Source organism: Malania oleifera, chromosome 1, assembly GCF_029873635.1.
Source record: "Malania oleifera isolate guangnan ecotype guangnan chromosome 1, ASM2987363v1, whole genome shotgun sequence".
Lineage (NCBI taxonomy): Eukaryota > Viridiplantae > Streptophyta > Magnoliopsida > Santalales > Ximeniaceae > Malania > Malania oleifera.
In genome coordinates, this window is record NC_080417.1 from 103,578,362 (window position 1) to 103,593,799 (window position 15,438).

Here is a 15,438-nt window from a genome sequence, read left to right on the forward strand (position 1 = left end):
AATTCATGTTTTATGTTCTATGTTCTAAGTTTTCTGAGATATGGATGGTTGAGAATACTGGTATTTGGGAATTATGTTTTCGAGACATGTATATATGTGATTACAGGTGGTGAATAGTTAATTTGGATTATCGATAGGAATAGTAAACTCTGGTATTATATTTTTGGAGATTATATTTATATTTTCCGCTGCGTACATGATATTGGTATGTAGATTATCAGGTAAATGAATGGATTAGTAGCACCATGGGCCCACGTAAAGGGTCAGGGCATTACATATGGTATCAAAGCAATGTCCAGCCGGAAGTGTGATTGGATTCACATCGCCTGGTTATCAAAATATTAGAGTATTAGGTTAGGGATGATTAATACCAGAGTATAGGATTGAGTTGCGATAAGGATTGGGATGGGTAGATTAAGATACCGTTAGGAATTCTGAGTTGTGTTTCGTAAACTTGGGGGGCAGAAATTCATTCTGTGTTTTTTTAAAGAAATAACTAACTTCAGAAAATCACAGTAAATCCATCGATGGTGATGTTTTCGAGCAGAGAAATAAGAACTTGAGATTCAAACTCGAAAATTAGGTTGGTTGATTTAGGGAGAAAAATCTTTGAAGGAGAATAATTTAAGTGATGTGATTTAATGGTTTGTGGTCAAGTTAGGTATTTGATATTTAAATTGGAGTATATGAAAATGTGTAGTATGAGGTTGGTTAGTTGATTTCAGAGGTTATGGTGTCGAGGGAAATAGCAAGTACCTCTAGGTGGAGGTGGACCAACACGAGTGTACTCGTTGATTTTCGATTGAGGCAGAGGTTGTTAAGGGCATAGGTATAGGTTTATGATTAAGGTAATAATGATTTATTTGGTTATGAATGATTGAGAAGTTTATATGATGATTTTATTTCATTGTGGATAATGTAGGAATTCATTTGATATAAATATTGGGATATAGTGAGTTAATGAATGTCTGAAATGAGGAATTGATTGATTAACTAGCAAAATTTTGAGAACGAAATTTCTTTAAGGAGGGAAGAATATAATAACTCGGGAAAAAAATTAAAAAATAAAAAAATAATAATAAAAAAATAAATAAATAAAAATAAAATTTTAAATTAAAATAAAAAATTAATTAGAATTAATTAAATTATTATTATTATTATTATTATTATTATTAATTGAATGATATAATATAATATAATAATTATATTATATATATATATATATATATATATATATTACTTCCTGAGAAGATTGAAACGAAATTTCAAAGGCAAAACCCCCCCCCCCCCCAGGCATGTCCGTCCACTCCTCCATCTCCATCTCTCTCTCTTCTCAATTTCTCGAAGGATGTTCGGTCAATTGAAAAACGTAAGGTACCATTGGGTTCCTAATTCTGCCATCGACATTTCTACTAAAGCAGATTTATCGTCGAAACGGCGTAGGCACCACTCTTGGGAAAAGGTATATTTCTTCTAAATCCTTAATTTCTTCTTAAATCTATCGTTAAATCAACGATCAAACACTACCACGGGATCCTAGTTGTGATTTTCATTATTTTAGCATGAGTAAATTTTCAATTGGAGTTTTCTAGACCTCACTCCAAAGCGATAATGGGATTTGAAAATTTTGGTAAATTGGTTATATTTGAAGGTATAATTATTTATTTAAAATTTATGGGTTTAGGAAATATTAAAATAATATTTTATTTAGAGTTAATTTAATGAAATTAGGATTTTTTATTCAGGACTCGGGTGAGCGCCGCATGTATTTTTCGAGGTCCCTGTTGGCGTAGTTCAAGAAACCAGATAAGGGAAAAAATATATATTAAACTAGAATTTTTAGAAATTTAATAGAAAATAAATTGTGTTATATATACATGTATATGTTTCAGTATATGTTTAAAATGTCAACCATTTAAATTATGTTTTTCTGAACTTAGGACTATTTATTAGGTACGTATATGCAAAAATGAACTGATGAAAGTGAAAAATATTTTCAAGATAATTATGTAAGAAATGAAAGATATTTTCAGTATATAAGCGTTAAATGTTGGTTGACTTATTTTACAGGCAATGTATGAATTTTATTACTAAATTGTGTGACATGAGTAAATGTAAGTTCTGTACAAATATATGTTAAATGTATGAGATGTAAGCTAAGTACGTGAAGCATTAAGAAAAAAATATTTTATGAATCATGCTGCTTTTGTATGTTAATGCAACTATATAAATGTATGACAGCTGAAAAGTATTAGGTAAAACAGTTAAAAGATGTTCGGTAAAACAACTAAAAGATGTTAGATAAAACAGCTGAAAGATATTAGGTAAAACAGCTGAAAAATGCTGGGTATGTAATGAAATAAAATGAAAATGGAAATGAATGAAACGAAAATGAAATGTGAAATGTGAATAATGTAAATGTGAAATAGTCACTTAAAGTGAAATGAAATGAAATGTTAAAATTATGAACATGAACATAGGTGAATTGTTGAATAATGATAGAAAGAATAATTTATTATGATATTAGAAGTATCTATGCTCGTAAAACACATTACGATTGAGCGGGGCGTACTCTTCGCCTGAGGGCTTGCTGACAAAGGTGAGTGCACTAGTAACTTTAGATGTGGTAGTAGCAGCATAACGTACTAAAGCATAGGGAACCTACTTATATGAGCGGGTAGATTTCCCTATCCTTGGGGCCTTCGCTGGTAAACTTTTGTTTGAACTGTATGAGTACGAGATCAATCTAATACTTGAGGGCTTACTGAGTAAGGTGAATGCCCTAATATGCTTCAATTGTAACCTTCAGGTTGCCAAATATATCAGAGTAAAGGGGTGCTACTTGTATGAGCGGGTAATCACCCCTATCCTTGGGTAATCTCGTGGGTTAAATCTTTTACATGTGATTGATTAGGTTCAGAGAATGATTTCAGAAATTATGTTAACGATTTTCAAATGTTAAATATAATGTTGTTATATAAACTCATGTTAGTCACACGATATTTTAATATATTGTTTCTTTTCTTATTGAGATGTGTCTCACCTGAATATGAATTTATCTCTTAGGATTTCTTCGAGTTCGAGCTTAGAGAGCTCAAAGTTTTATAGCATTTTTGGGAAATAGAAAGAGAAAAGCGAATATTTTTATGTTAATTTTGAGATGTACAAATTTATATTTTATGTTCTATGTTTTAAGTTTTCTGAAATATGGATGGTTGAGAATACTGGTATTTGGGGATTATGTTTTGGAGACATGTATATATGTGATTACAGGTGGTGAATAGTTAATTTGGATTATGAATAGGAATAGTAAACTCTAGTATTATATTTGTGAAAATTATATTTATGTTTTTCGCTACGTACATGATATTAGTATGTGGATTATCAAATAAATGAATGGATTAGTAGCACCCCAAGCCCACGTAGAGGGTCGGGGCATTACAAGTTGGAAGCTTAATGTATGCTCTAGTTCACACGAGGCCAGTTTTAGCTCATGCAGTTGGTATAGTTAACTAGATTCTCTCTAATCCGAGTAGAGACCATTGGAATGTTGTGAAGTGGATTATGAGATATCCCCATGGAACTATTGATTTGAAACTTTGTTTCGAGTCTAGAAAACATGTGCTTGTTGGCTATATAGATTCAAACATGGCTGGGGATTTGAACTCAAGGAGGCTATTTGATTACCTTTGCAGGGGGAGTTGTGGCTTGGCAATCTAGGTTGTAGAAATGTGTTGCTTTTTCTACAACAAAAGATGAGTTCATTGCAACTACCGAGGCATGCAAAGAGTTGCTATGGATGAAGAATTTTGTGCATGAACTTAAGTTCTCTTAAAAGAGGATGTGTTATTTTGTAGTAATCAAAGTGTTATTTATCTTCGTAAGAGTCCAACCTTTCATGATAGATTGAAGCATATTGATATGAAATATCATTAGACTTGAGATGTTTTGAACTCTAAGTTGCTTGAACTTGAAAAAATGCACACGGATGAAAATGTTGTTGATAAGCTTGAATTGTGTGCCAAGATGACCGGCATCAATTTTTAGTGATAAGCTTGTTGAAGTTTCTCCTTCCTCTCATGGGCTGGAGGGGGAGATTTGTTAGGTCTATAGCCCAAACTAAAAATAATAATAATAACCAGGGGGGGGGGGGGCAAATTTTATTTTTAAAGCCCATTAGGGTTGAATTTATATAAAGCTTCTAATGCACGATAATTTTTGAAAATAGAAAGAGTGGTTGCGGCAGTTTTTTAAAACCAAAAAAAAAACCTTCACAATTTCAAAATTTTAGTCAGAGTAGTTTTGATCAAGTGATTGATCAAATGGTCATTTGTGATCCAATTTTACTGAAATTTTGATTGCACGTTCAATACTCGTCAATCTTCGATCTAAACGAAGATCTATTTTGGAGCTTTGGAGACCTAGGTTTTGTGGCCAGAACATTAGTTGCGTTATATATATATAATAATTTGTTTTTGCTATAAGTTTGTAAGCATTTTGTGATGTTTGAGCTGCTGTAAACTTGCCCCTTAAATTATAGTGGATTTTTATCGGGTCTCGTAGGCCTCGTGATTTTTACCCATCACATTGCAAGGGTTTTCCACGATAGAATCATGTGACTCCATTGGGTGTTTTTTCGTGTGCTTCTAGTAGATTCTCAGTTGAATTTTTACTAAGATTATTAGTTGTCATTGTTGGATATTTTGCTCTTCACTAGTTTATTTGCAAGGAAATATTTATCCATTGCATTGGTTTTGTTTGTTGCCTTGTTTCTTTCCCAACAAAGTAACCCAATCCCCACTCCTACCCCTAACCCTAATCCCCTCTCCCTCCCTTCAAAAACCAAGAGAAAATGCACCCTATAAGAATCAAACCTTGGACATCCCTATAAGAAGCCAGGTGATTAACCACTTGGGCTCAATTCAAGTCCTAGTTTGCAAAGAGGCTAGTGTTGGTCAAAAGATGATTGATGGGGGCGCTAACACAAGCAAGGTCATTATGAGGTGCACCCCTTTGAGGTCTCATCGACGATGTAGACTTCGAGGACAGTGTCGCACTCCAACTAAACGATGTTGCACTTGTAGTCTGCATAGGGGACTTGTAATCAATTTTGACAAGGATGAATTGAAATACCAACAGTGGAGGCTTCTCCACTAGCAAATATATACTTCATCGAAATCTCCGCCCAAATATTCCTTAACTATAGAGTTCACGTCAACTCCGAAAGCAAAACCTATCTTCATCATTTGCCTCCAAACATAATATCATATTCTTCACTTCGAAAAACTCTAGTTTCATGCTAGTCATACGCCACCCCCGATTATTCAACAATATTATAGGTTGCCTGAATCCCCATCTGTAAATCTACTAAGATGTTCAACGTTCTAGGTAGCTAAGCATCCATTTGTAGAGCTTAACAGAGTAGGGGATGGGGGAGGAGAGATAGTGATGGAGATGGGAAAGGGAATATTGGTAAAACGTAAGCAATTAAAAAATATATATAAAAAAAAAAGATTAAGATAGTTAACAAGTAGGTCTCAAAGTGTCTCGTAAGAATTTTTACCAAAGGAGCATTGCTCCTAGACAAAAAAAAAAAATGAGAGGTTGCTTCATTTGCTAAGATGAGTGATCTATTTGAACATAGTTAAAGTTTAGTGACCGCAATGAATTCAATCAATAATTTAGTGACAAGTGTATTTGCCCTTCAAACTAATCACTACACACTTTAAAAAATGAACACAGATACATATTTGATATATGTATGTATATACTATTAATCTATATTACAGAGTCACTAGCATGACTGTCACACACAATACTTATCAAGTACATTAACACATCTAATCTTAAAAATGTAAGATCACATTGAGTTAATGACGCATTGTATTTTAGTCAAGTATAGTGCTTCAAAAATAAAACAGTATTAAAGCACTATTAAATATGCATTTTAGGTTGGCAAATGTGGTCTTTAATTTTCATATTCTTCATAAATTATACTTTTTTGAGTAATATTATAAATGTGAATTACGAGTTTACTTCATTTAAACGGTATATCTTTTTTATAATAAAAGAAATATTTTAATTATTTTTTGCCTAATAATAATACTTAATATTTGCCATGTCTAACACATGTTCAAAAATAAAAATAAATCCAAAACACCTAAAATATATACATGTGTTGAGACCATGTTGGAGTAGGCATCCAATATATTGAAGACACTTACTATGTGAATTATGTTTGCTTTTGAACTATTAATTTCTTTTATCTCTATTTTTCCCATCATTGTCTCTAAAAAATGCCCTCATTTTTTTTTTACCATTTAAACTAAAAAAAAAAAACAATCACAAATATACTGATAAGTCCCTTAAAAATTACCCTTCTCATAACTACCTATTAACTCTCTTAATCTTAATGTTATGTAGCACATGTACAGTATTGTGCATCATGTCACAAGGAACCAAGTAGAGTTGGTAAAATGGGTGAAAACCTGACGAATGACTCGTGACCTATTCATTTAAATTGAGTTTATGTTTGATACAAGATGATTTGTTTATAAACGGATTAACCTGAATAAGATCCATTTAATAAACGGGTTGGATCGGTCCCGCCAGGTGAATAAAACATAACCTACCACTACCAGCCTCACTGCCTCAGCCTACCCTCTCCCTCTCCCTTGGTAATCACGTTCAGACGTCCCTCACCTCAGAGACCTCACTCCTAACGCAGCATGCCTCACGGCCTCACCTCACCCTGCCCTCCTCCTCTTCTTCCTCCTCCTATTCTTCGCCTACTTGTACGGATTGCGAAGAACCCATGGGACCTGCTGATTCGAAGCTACGAAGATCGGTGGAATCCCTTCAAATTAAAACCTAAACTGCTCGTATTCGAAACGCAAAGCATTTCGCGACATTTGAAGTAGAGATTACTCAATACACGAAACTGAAACCCCGCGTTTCAGCTTACCATATGCACACCAAATTCAAGAAAAAAATTAGATCTTCTGCTTGTGATATTACAAGTTCACAACAATTTCCAGGGAAAAGCCATCACGATGCTCGACTATGAACTGCAAAAAGTAGGGTTCCCAGATTATATTGCAACAAATTTGGGGCATGTATGGAAATGCAACGGTCCCCGAAAACCTCCTTTGGTAAAGCATTGGTTGAAGGACCCGAATTCTCCGTTTGAGTGGCCATGGGAAGGCCTGTGTTGGAGATGTGGTCCTAGATGGCTTAATAATGTAAGGATTGAGGAAAGCGTACGATGGGAAGGCCTGTGTTGGAAATGTGGTCCTAAATTGGTTACTTTCCTCTGGCAGGTCTTGGGGCTCCCGACTCTCGTGTGGTATCAAAGTCATGGTCTTTCCTGGAGTCCATGAGAGTTAAGATTATAGAAGTGATTTTTAGAAGAATAAGGTACAAATAGTTTAAGGGGAAACTTCACCCATGGATTCTCACTCTCAAAGTACAAAAATCACCCCTGCCTGACTTTCTTCTTCCATTTCTCTTCCTCCCTCCATAAAAAGAACCACTTCTTCCAAGATTACCAACCTAGTAGAATACTCCTACATTCCTGACTCTGCTCAAATCCAAGAAACCTCCCTTCCACTTGTAAATCCCTACAATATTTTCAGAAGAAAAAGATCTTTAGTCAACCAAGTCCGTACTCTTCTTATATCTCATGATAGACCTCAAGTCAAGGAGTTCGTGCAGACTATAGCCCTTGATAAGTGTCTTATCCCAGCCTCTTCCAAAGAACAATATGTTGATCTTGAGCTTGATCAAGATCTGATCAATCAATGGATCAGAGAAGGCTATACTCACCTTCATTTTGGAGCTGTCAGGCTCCTTCTTACCCATCATAACCGTAAAGGACTTCCAGTTACAGTCAGGATCACTCTTCTCAATACTACCTACACTCAGTATGAGCATGCAGCAATTGGCACTTTGCTTACCACTCTTCAAGCTGATAGCGTCTATCTCACATTCTTTCTCAACTTCAATATTCCTCTGAGAGACAAAAATCTAAGGAACTGCATAAAGGTTCAACTTCAAATTACTGGTGCTCCGTAAGTTTCTTCAACCTACATGGCAACTCTTCACCATCAGCTCATATATAGACTCCAACATTCATACCAGACCTTTCATTCAACCCTTTAAAGTCCAACCAGACGGTTCCAGAAAACTTCCCTCACAGGCTGAACAAGTTCTAAATTGGCAAACTCAGAACGCCAAATCCCAGAATACAATTTTATCTGCCATTGATCACAAGGTTGATAAACTCATACATCATGGCACTCAGATGCACCAATGTTTTCGCCACCTTGATTCCAAAATCGAGGATTTGTATGCTGATCTCAAGAGAAGAATTGATAATCTTGATGCTGAACTTAGGCAATTTATTTCTGCAGGATATTTTGGATCCATGTTTAATGAAAAAGAAGCAGAAATCAAAAGGCTTAAAGACCAATTATCTCAGATAGAACGAGATCATCATCCAATTTCCCCAGCTACCTATATTCCTAAGGCTTTTCCATATACTCCACCTTACTCTTTGATTCCTTAGTCCCCACCAACTCCATCCTACCAACCAGATTATTCCAAACATTTCAAATCCACTGCTGAGATCTTTAAGAGACATTCTCTTATTCCATCGACACCCATTTCTTCAAGATCTCCAATCCCGACAAAACCTTTACCCTCTGAGCCTGTTGATCAAAAACTCAAAAGCCCATTTTTACAACCTGATCAATCTCCATCTCTGCTTACTGACTTTGTCCCTGAATTACCCACTGATGATCACAGTGATGATTCCACTAAAACATTGTCCTCCTCTTCAGATCAAGAGATTACTGATCTCACCAATATGTTGATGGCATCGCCTACTGATCCCGGATCATCCAGAACACAAGAATTTCATGAAGAAACTGACACCACAGTTTCCATTGTGGAAGAACCTTCTGAAGCTACTTCATCTACTCCTCATTCGGTTCCTCATGATTCAACCAATGGTTCTTGGTTCTCTTTTGATGGATTACCTCCAATTAAATAGAGAGATCGAATTGGTGAATTTGGTGCATGGATTGACCTTCAGCTTTCCAAGCCTGAGAATGCTTTAGAAACAGTTCTCATTGAATTCACATCCAGATTACTGGAACTTTAAGAGACTGGTTTCAAAGTCTTGGTGAATATAGGCAAGTAACGTTCATTAAATCCCAAACTCCCTCCTATGCTTTGGGAACGTTTTATCGAGAATTTATTGGAGATCCAAATACTCATGCTAATGAAGTTAGACAAGAGTATTTTGAAATGAGATGCTACTCCTTGAAAAGAAAAGATTTTGATTTTCACTATCAAAGAATGTCCAGGCGATATTATCTTCTTAGTGGATTTAATAATGATAATCTCAGACAAGTTTACATTAATTCTTTACCAGAAGACATCTAGTCAGATTTACAGAGAAAGATTGCATCTCTCTCACAACCACTCAGAGATATCTCAATAGGAGAAATTCATCAGTTGGCACTCTCTGCTCTAGAAAAATTATGTGATACCCACCAATTGTTTTCAAAAATGTTGAAACAGAATCATAAGTTTACAAAGCAATGCAACAAGCCTTATTTGCAGATCAAGTGCAAAGAAAAGGATTGCATTTATAGTCCTAAAAAGAAGAAACACTTCAAAGACTATGGTTTTGACAAGCGCTTCAGAAAAGATCCCAAAAAAAGAAAGAAGTTCAGATTCTTCAAGAAGAAGTTTCAACGAGGACATGACAAATCTCCGCGCTGTTTCATTTGTAAGAAGAAAGGCCACTATGCAAAACAATGCCCAATGAAACAGACAAAATCTGCAAAGTTTGCCCAACAGTTACAGAATGAAGAACTCAATGCAGACGTTGAATCTGTTATTTCAGAACAAGAAGAGATGACTGAAGAGACTATTCTCATCCTTACTGATTTAGAAAATTCTGATTCAAAAGATAACTATCATTTAGAAGAAACATTACAGGTTCAACCTATTCTCTCTTCTGAAGATTCTCATATATGTCCTCATGTTCAAATTCAGCACCTCCCTGAAAAATATGGCAAACCCATACTTGTTGTTGCATACATTGATACGGGATCCCATAAGACCATGGTTAATCCAAAAGTTCAACCATCAGATTGTTGGTCTTTCCATACTCAATTCTTTAGAACTGCAAATGATCAAATTTTTACTACCACTTTGATTTCCAAAAGGAAAATTGGGATTAAACTCCTTCCTAATTGCATCATTTGGACTCATGTCATTGGCAGTTCACTCCCTCAAAAAGATGTTTTATTAGGATGGGATGTTTATTGTCTTTCAAAATTCTTGAGGATTCTTCCCACTTGAATTAAGTACAAAAGAGAATTCAAGCCTTTTACCCAGACAAATAAAATCTATTCTCTTTCCTATTCCCCTCCAGATTTCAAACCCATTCAAAATAAACTCCTCAAGCTATGTGCAAAAAGTCATGACCTTTTCATTCATGATCATCCACTCTCGAAAAACCTAGACTTTTCATTCACAATCCTTTCAAGCTCAATGAAGATATCAGTCCAACCAAAGCTACCCATCCGGGAATGTCTCCATCAAACCTTAAGCTTGCTAGGGAAGAATGTTATCCTTATTAAAGCAAGGACTAATTGAACCAACCAATTTCTCTTGGGCATGTCAAGCGTTTTATATTGAAAAAAGATCAGAGAAAATTAGAGAAAAGAAAAGATTGGTTATCAATTACAAGCCATTAAATGTGTTCATTAGGGATGATAAATTCTCTATTCCAAAAGCCAGGACACAATTCATCCATCTTGCTGAGGCAGAAATATTCTCCAAATTTGATCTGAAAGGAGCTTTTTGGCAACTTGGCATTCATCCCAATGACAGATTCAAGACAGCTTTCTGTATCCCAAACAAACAGTTCCAATGGACTGTTTTGCCCTTCGGCTTAAAGATTGCGCCATCAATGTTTCAAAGGGCGATGATCAGGATTTTCAATCCTATCCTGCACAATACCCTGATCTATATTGACGATATTCTATTATTTTCTAAAAGTCTTGCAGATCATCATCACCTTCTTGAACATTTCCACCAACTGGCATCACAGTACGGGATAATGCTGTCAGAAAAGAAAAGCATCATTGGACAACGCAAAATTGATTTTCTTGGAATGAAAATATCCCATGGAACCATCTGCCCAGGTCCTCATCTTGCTGAGCAATTATCACAATTTCCTGATGATAATCTTTCTGTCAAGGAAATACAACAATTTCTTGGCATCATTAATTACATCAGAGACTTTATCCCACATGCAAGTCAATTCAGCAGTACCCTGTCACAGTTGTTGAAAAAGAAGCCACCCCCATGGGGCCCTGACCAGACACAAGCTGTCAGACATCTCAAAGAAGCTGCAAAGGATCCACCGCCTCTAACTATTCCATCTACAGGAAATCTTATCCTCCAGTTAGACGCTAGTGACCATTATTGGGGTGTTTTTTTGCTTGAAGATAAGGACAACAAAAGAGCTTATTGTGGACACGTAAGTGGAAAATTCAAAGCATCTCAAAAGCACTATCACACTGTGTTCAAAGAAATTATTGTAGTGAAAAATTGAATTCAAAAATTTGACTTTTATGTTAGATCAAAACACTTCACAGTTGAAATGGACAACTCATCTTTCCGAAAGATGCTTGAATTTCGGAACAAGATTCTTCCTGATCCATAGATTCTCAGACTGAAGATTGTTTTCCATATATGACTTCTCTGTGAAGCATATAAAAGGCGACCACAATGTTCTTGCCGACATGTTATCTCGCCCTCGAAAACTTCCTATCTTATCTCAAAACACAGAGCCATTCCTCTAATCCTCATGGCCTTATCCTCCTCTTCTCCTCTAGATATCCTCTACCTTGGGGCGTCTACCCAGATACAGTTCCCTTCAGAATTACCTCTAGAGATCACTGATGTCTCTAAGATCAAATTCTATGCAAAGACCTTCTGTAGCTACTATGCTAGCCAGATAGACCATCACCAAACCTTCCCATCGTACCCTTTCCTCAATCCTTACATCATCAAATCATCATCCTTTAATGCTCATGTATTATGGTATATATGGTATATTTTATTTTTACAGGTACATGCTATATTCCTCCCACTCCAGGAGACGTACGTTCATCTTGATGATCTAGCTAATCAGAAATCCCTGTTTTGGACTTTCCTCCAACTGTTTGATCTTTTGTTAACATGGAGAAGGAAATTGACTACCATCATGGGTAATCACAACCTATGGAAGATGGTCCTAGCTGAAGCAGCCGCAGTGTACAGTATCGTCATTCTACATAGACCGTATTTCTATAATTCAAACAGGAACCTCCTATGGTCCCAGAATCAAGTCTACGAATGGGATACGTTGTATAACTTTCCTAGTACGTGGCCTAGCTACAAGCCTTCACTATTGAAGCACCTCTGTGAAATGAACAGTCTCCAGTTCTATTCTGAACTCATTCATGTCATTCCAGACAAGATTCCTGCTCCTAAGCCACCTGACAAGGACCACCCTGATCAGGATCCTATGGATACTGATGAAGATTATCTTTGGAAGTAGCCAATTTACCACCATCCGATCCATGGAGAGATCACGGATGAGGATTACATCAACCTCAACCTCTCTCCGTCACATCGCATCTAGCCCCACATGCTGTTTACTTTATTTATTATTGTTATCAAAAGTCCAATGGTGGGCCACTTTATGTTTGCGTATGAAATAAGTTTGTGTGTAAGACAAAAGTTGTTGGCCTTAGAGTCAAAAGTTGTTGCATAATTAAAGGTAGTGGGTCACTCCTGCACAAATGCAGCCGCCCATGTGTTGTCACCCTTTAATTATGTCAGTTGTCAGTAGTCATTAAAGTCTTCAACCACTTTAACTTTATGTCGTCGTCTACTTTATGTCATTATCAGCTGTATGTAAGATGTTCTTAGCGTGTAAGCTTTGGGGTTTCAAACTTCTATATAAGGGACTACCTTCCCGTTTGTAAGGCAAAGGAAGACTGGAACTAAAATAAAAATTCTCTCTTTGTGTTCTTATCTCATCCATGGCCTTCTAAGTTCTCTCTCCCCTAAAGACTATTTGTCCAAAGGGCTTCTATCTTCCACTTCTATGAGCTTGTAATATCTTTCATGATATTATAAGGGATATCTTTACAGTGGATACCCGTAACCTGCCGAGTCACGGTGCTGGTGGGAGCCCCAAGACCTGCTAGAGGAAAGCAACCAATCTAGGACCACATCTCCAACACAGGCCTTCCTATGGCCACTCAAACGGAGAACTCGGGTCCTTCAACCAATGCTTTACCAAAGGAGGTCTTCGAGAACCGTACAACCCTTCTGATGTGCAAGATCCTCCTTAGAGGCAAGCACAGAGCATACTTGGTTCCATGTTATGATTACCAAAGGAACCCATTACAGTTTCATTAAACCAGAAGTTTGCCTTGCGCCGACACTGTGACTCGACAGGTTACGAGTATCCACTGTAAAGATATCCCTTATAATATCCTGAAAGATATTACAAGCTCATAGAAGTAGAAGATAGAAGCCCTTTGGACAAATAGTTTTTAGGGGAAAAGAGAACTTAGAAGGCCATAGATGAGATAAAAACACAAAGAGAGAATTTTTTATTTTAGTTCCAATCTTCCTCTGCCTTACAAACGGGAAGGCAGTCCCTTATATAGAGGTCTGAGACCCCAAAGCTTACACGCTAAGAACATCTTACAGACAGCTGATAAGGACATAAGGTGGAGGACGACATAAAGCTAAAGTGGTTGAAGACTTTAACGACTACTGACAACTGACATAATTAAAGGGTGACAACACATGGGCGGCTGCATTTGTGCAGGAGTGACCCACTACCTTTAATTATGCAACAACTTTTGACTCTAAGGCCAACAACTTTTGTCTTACACACAAACTTATTTCGTACGCAAACATAAAGTGGCCCACCATTGGACTTTTGATAACAATAATAAATAAAGTAAACAGCATATGGGGCTAGATGCGATGTGATGGAGAGAGGTTGAGGTTGATGTAATCCTCATCCGTGATCTCTCCATGGATCGGATGGTGGTAAATTGGCTACTTCCAAAGATAATCTTCATCAGTATCCATAGGATCCTGATCAGGGTGGTCCTTGTCAGGTGGCTTAGGAGCAAGAATCTCGTCTGGAATGGCATAAATGAGTTCAGAACAGAACTGGAGACTGTTCATTTCACAGAGGTGCTTCAATAGTGAAGGCTTGTAGCTAGGCCACGTACTAGGAAAGTTATACAACGTATCCCATTCGTAGATTTGATTCTGGGACCATAGGAGGTTCCTGTTTGAATTATAGAAATACAGTCTATGTAGAATGAAGATACTGTACACTGCGGCTGCTTCAGCTGGGTTCATCTTCCAGAGGTTGTGATTACCCATGATGGTAGTCAATTTCCTTCTCCATGTTAACAAAAGATCAAACAGTTGGAGGAAAGTCCAAAACAGGGATTTCTGATTAGCTAGATCATCAAGATGAACGTACGTCTCCTGGAGTGGGAGGAATACAGCATGTACCTGTAAAAATAAAATATACCATATATACCATAATACATGAGCATTAAAGGATGATGATTTGATGATGTAATGATTGAGGAAAGGGTACGATGGGAAGGTTTGGTGATGGTCTATCTGGCTAGCATAGTAGCTACAGAAGGTCTTTGCATAGAATTTGATCTTAGAGACATCAGTGATCTCTAGAGGTAATTCTGGAGGGAACTGTATCTAGGTAGACGCCCCAAGGTAGAGGATATCTAGAGGAGAAGAGGAGGATGAGGCCATGAGGATTAGAGGAATGGCTCTGTGTTTTGAGATAAGATAGGAAGTTTCCGAGGGCGAGATAACATGTCGGCAAGAACATTGTGGTCGCCTTTTATATGCTTCACAGAGAAGTCATATATGGAAAACAATCTTTCAGTCTGAGAATCTATGGATCAGGAAGAATCTTGTTCCGAAATTCAAGCATCTTTCGGAAAGATGAGTTGTCCATTTCAACTGTGAAGTACTTTAATCTGACGTAGAAGTCAAATTTCTGAATTCCATTTTTCACTATAATAATTTCTTTGAACACAGTGTGATAGTTCTTTTGAGATTCTTTGAATTCTCCACTTGCGTGTCCACAATAAGATCTCTTGTCATCCTTATCTTCAAGCAATAAAGCACCCCAATAATGGTCACTAGCGTCTGACTGGAGGATAAGATTTCCAGTAGATGGAATAGTCAGAGGCGGTGGATCCTTTGTAGCTTCTTTGAGGTGTTTGACAGCTTGTGTCTGGTCAGGGCCCCATGGGGGTGGCTTCTTTTTCAACAGCTGTGACAGGGTACTGGTGAATTAAC

The 15,438-nt window shown here is 36.9% G+C and overlaps 1 protein-coding gene across 1 annotated transcript; it reads left to right on the forward strand.

Annotated features, from left to right (window-relative positions):
- The first annotated feature begins 11,137 nt into the window (after window positions 1-11,137).
- LOC131147932 (uncharacterized) lies at window positions 11,138-12,625 on the forward strand. Its single transcript, XM_058097602.1, has 2 exons — window positions 11,138-11,560; window positions 12,155-12,625. The coding sequence occupies exons 1-2, from the start codon at window positions 11,138-11,140 to the stop codon at window positions 12,623-12,625; spliced, it is 894 nt and encodes a 297-aa protein (XP_057953585.1).
- The last annotated feature ends 2,813 nt before the right edge of the window (window positions 12,626-15,438 follow it).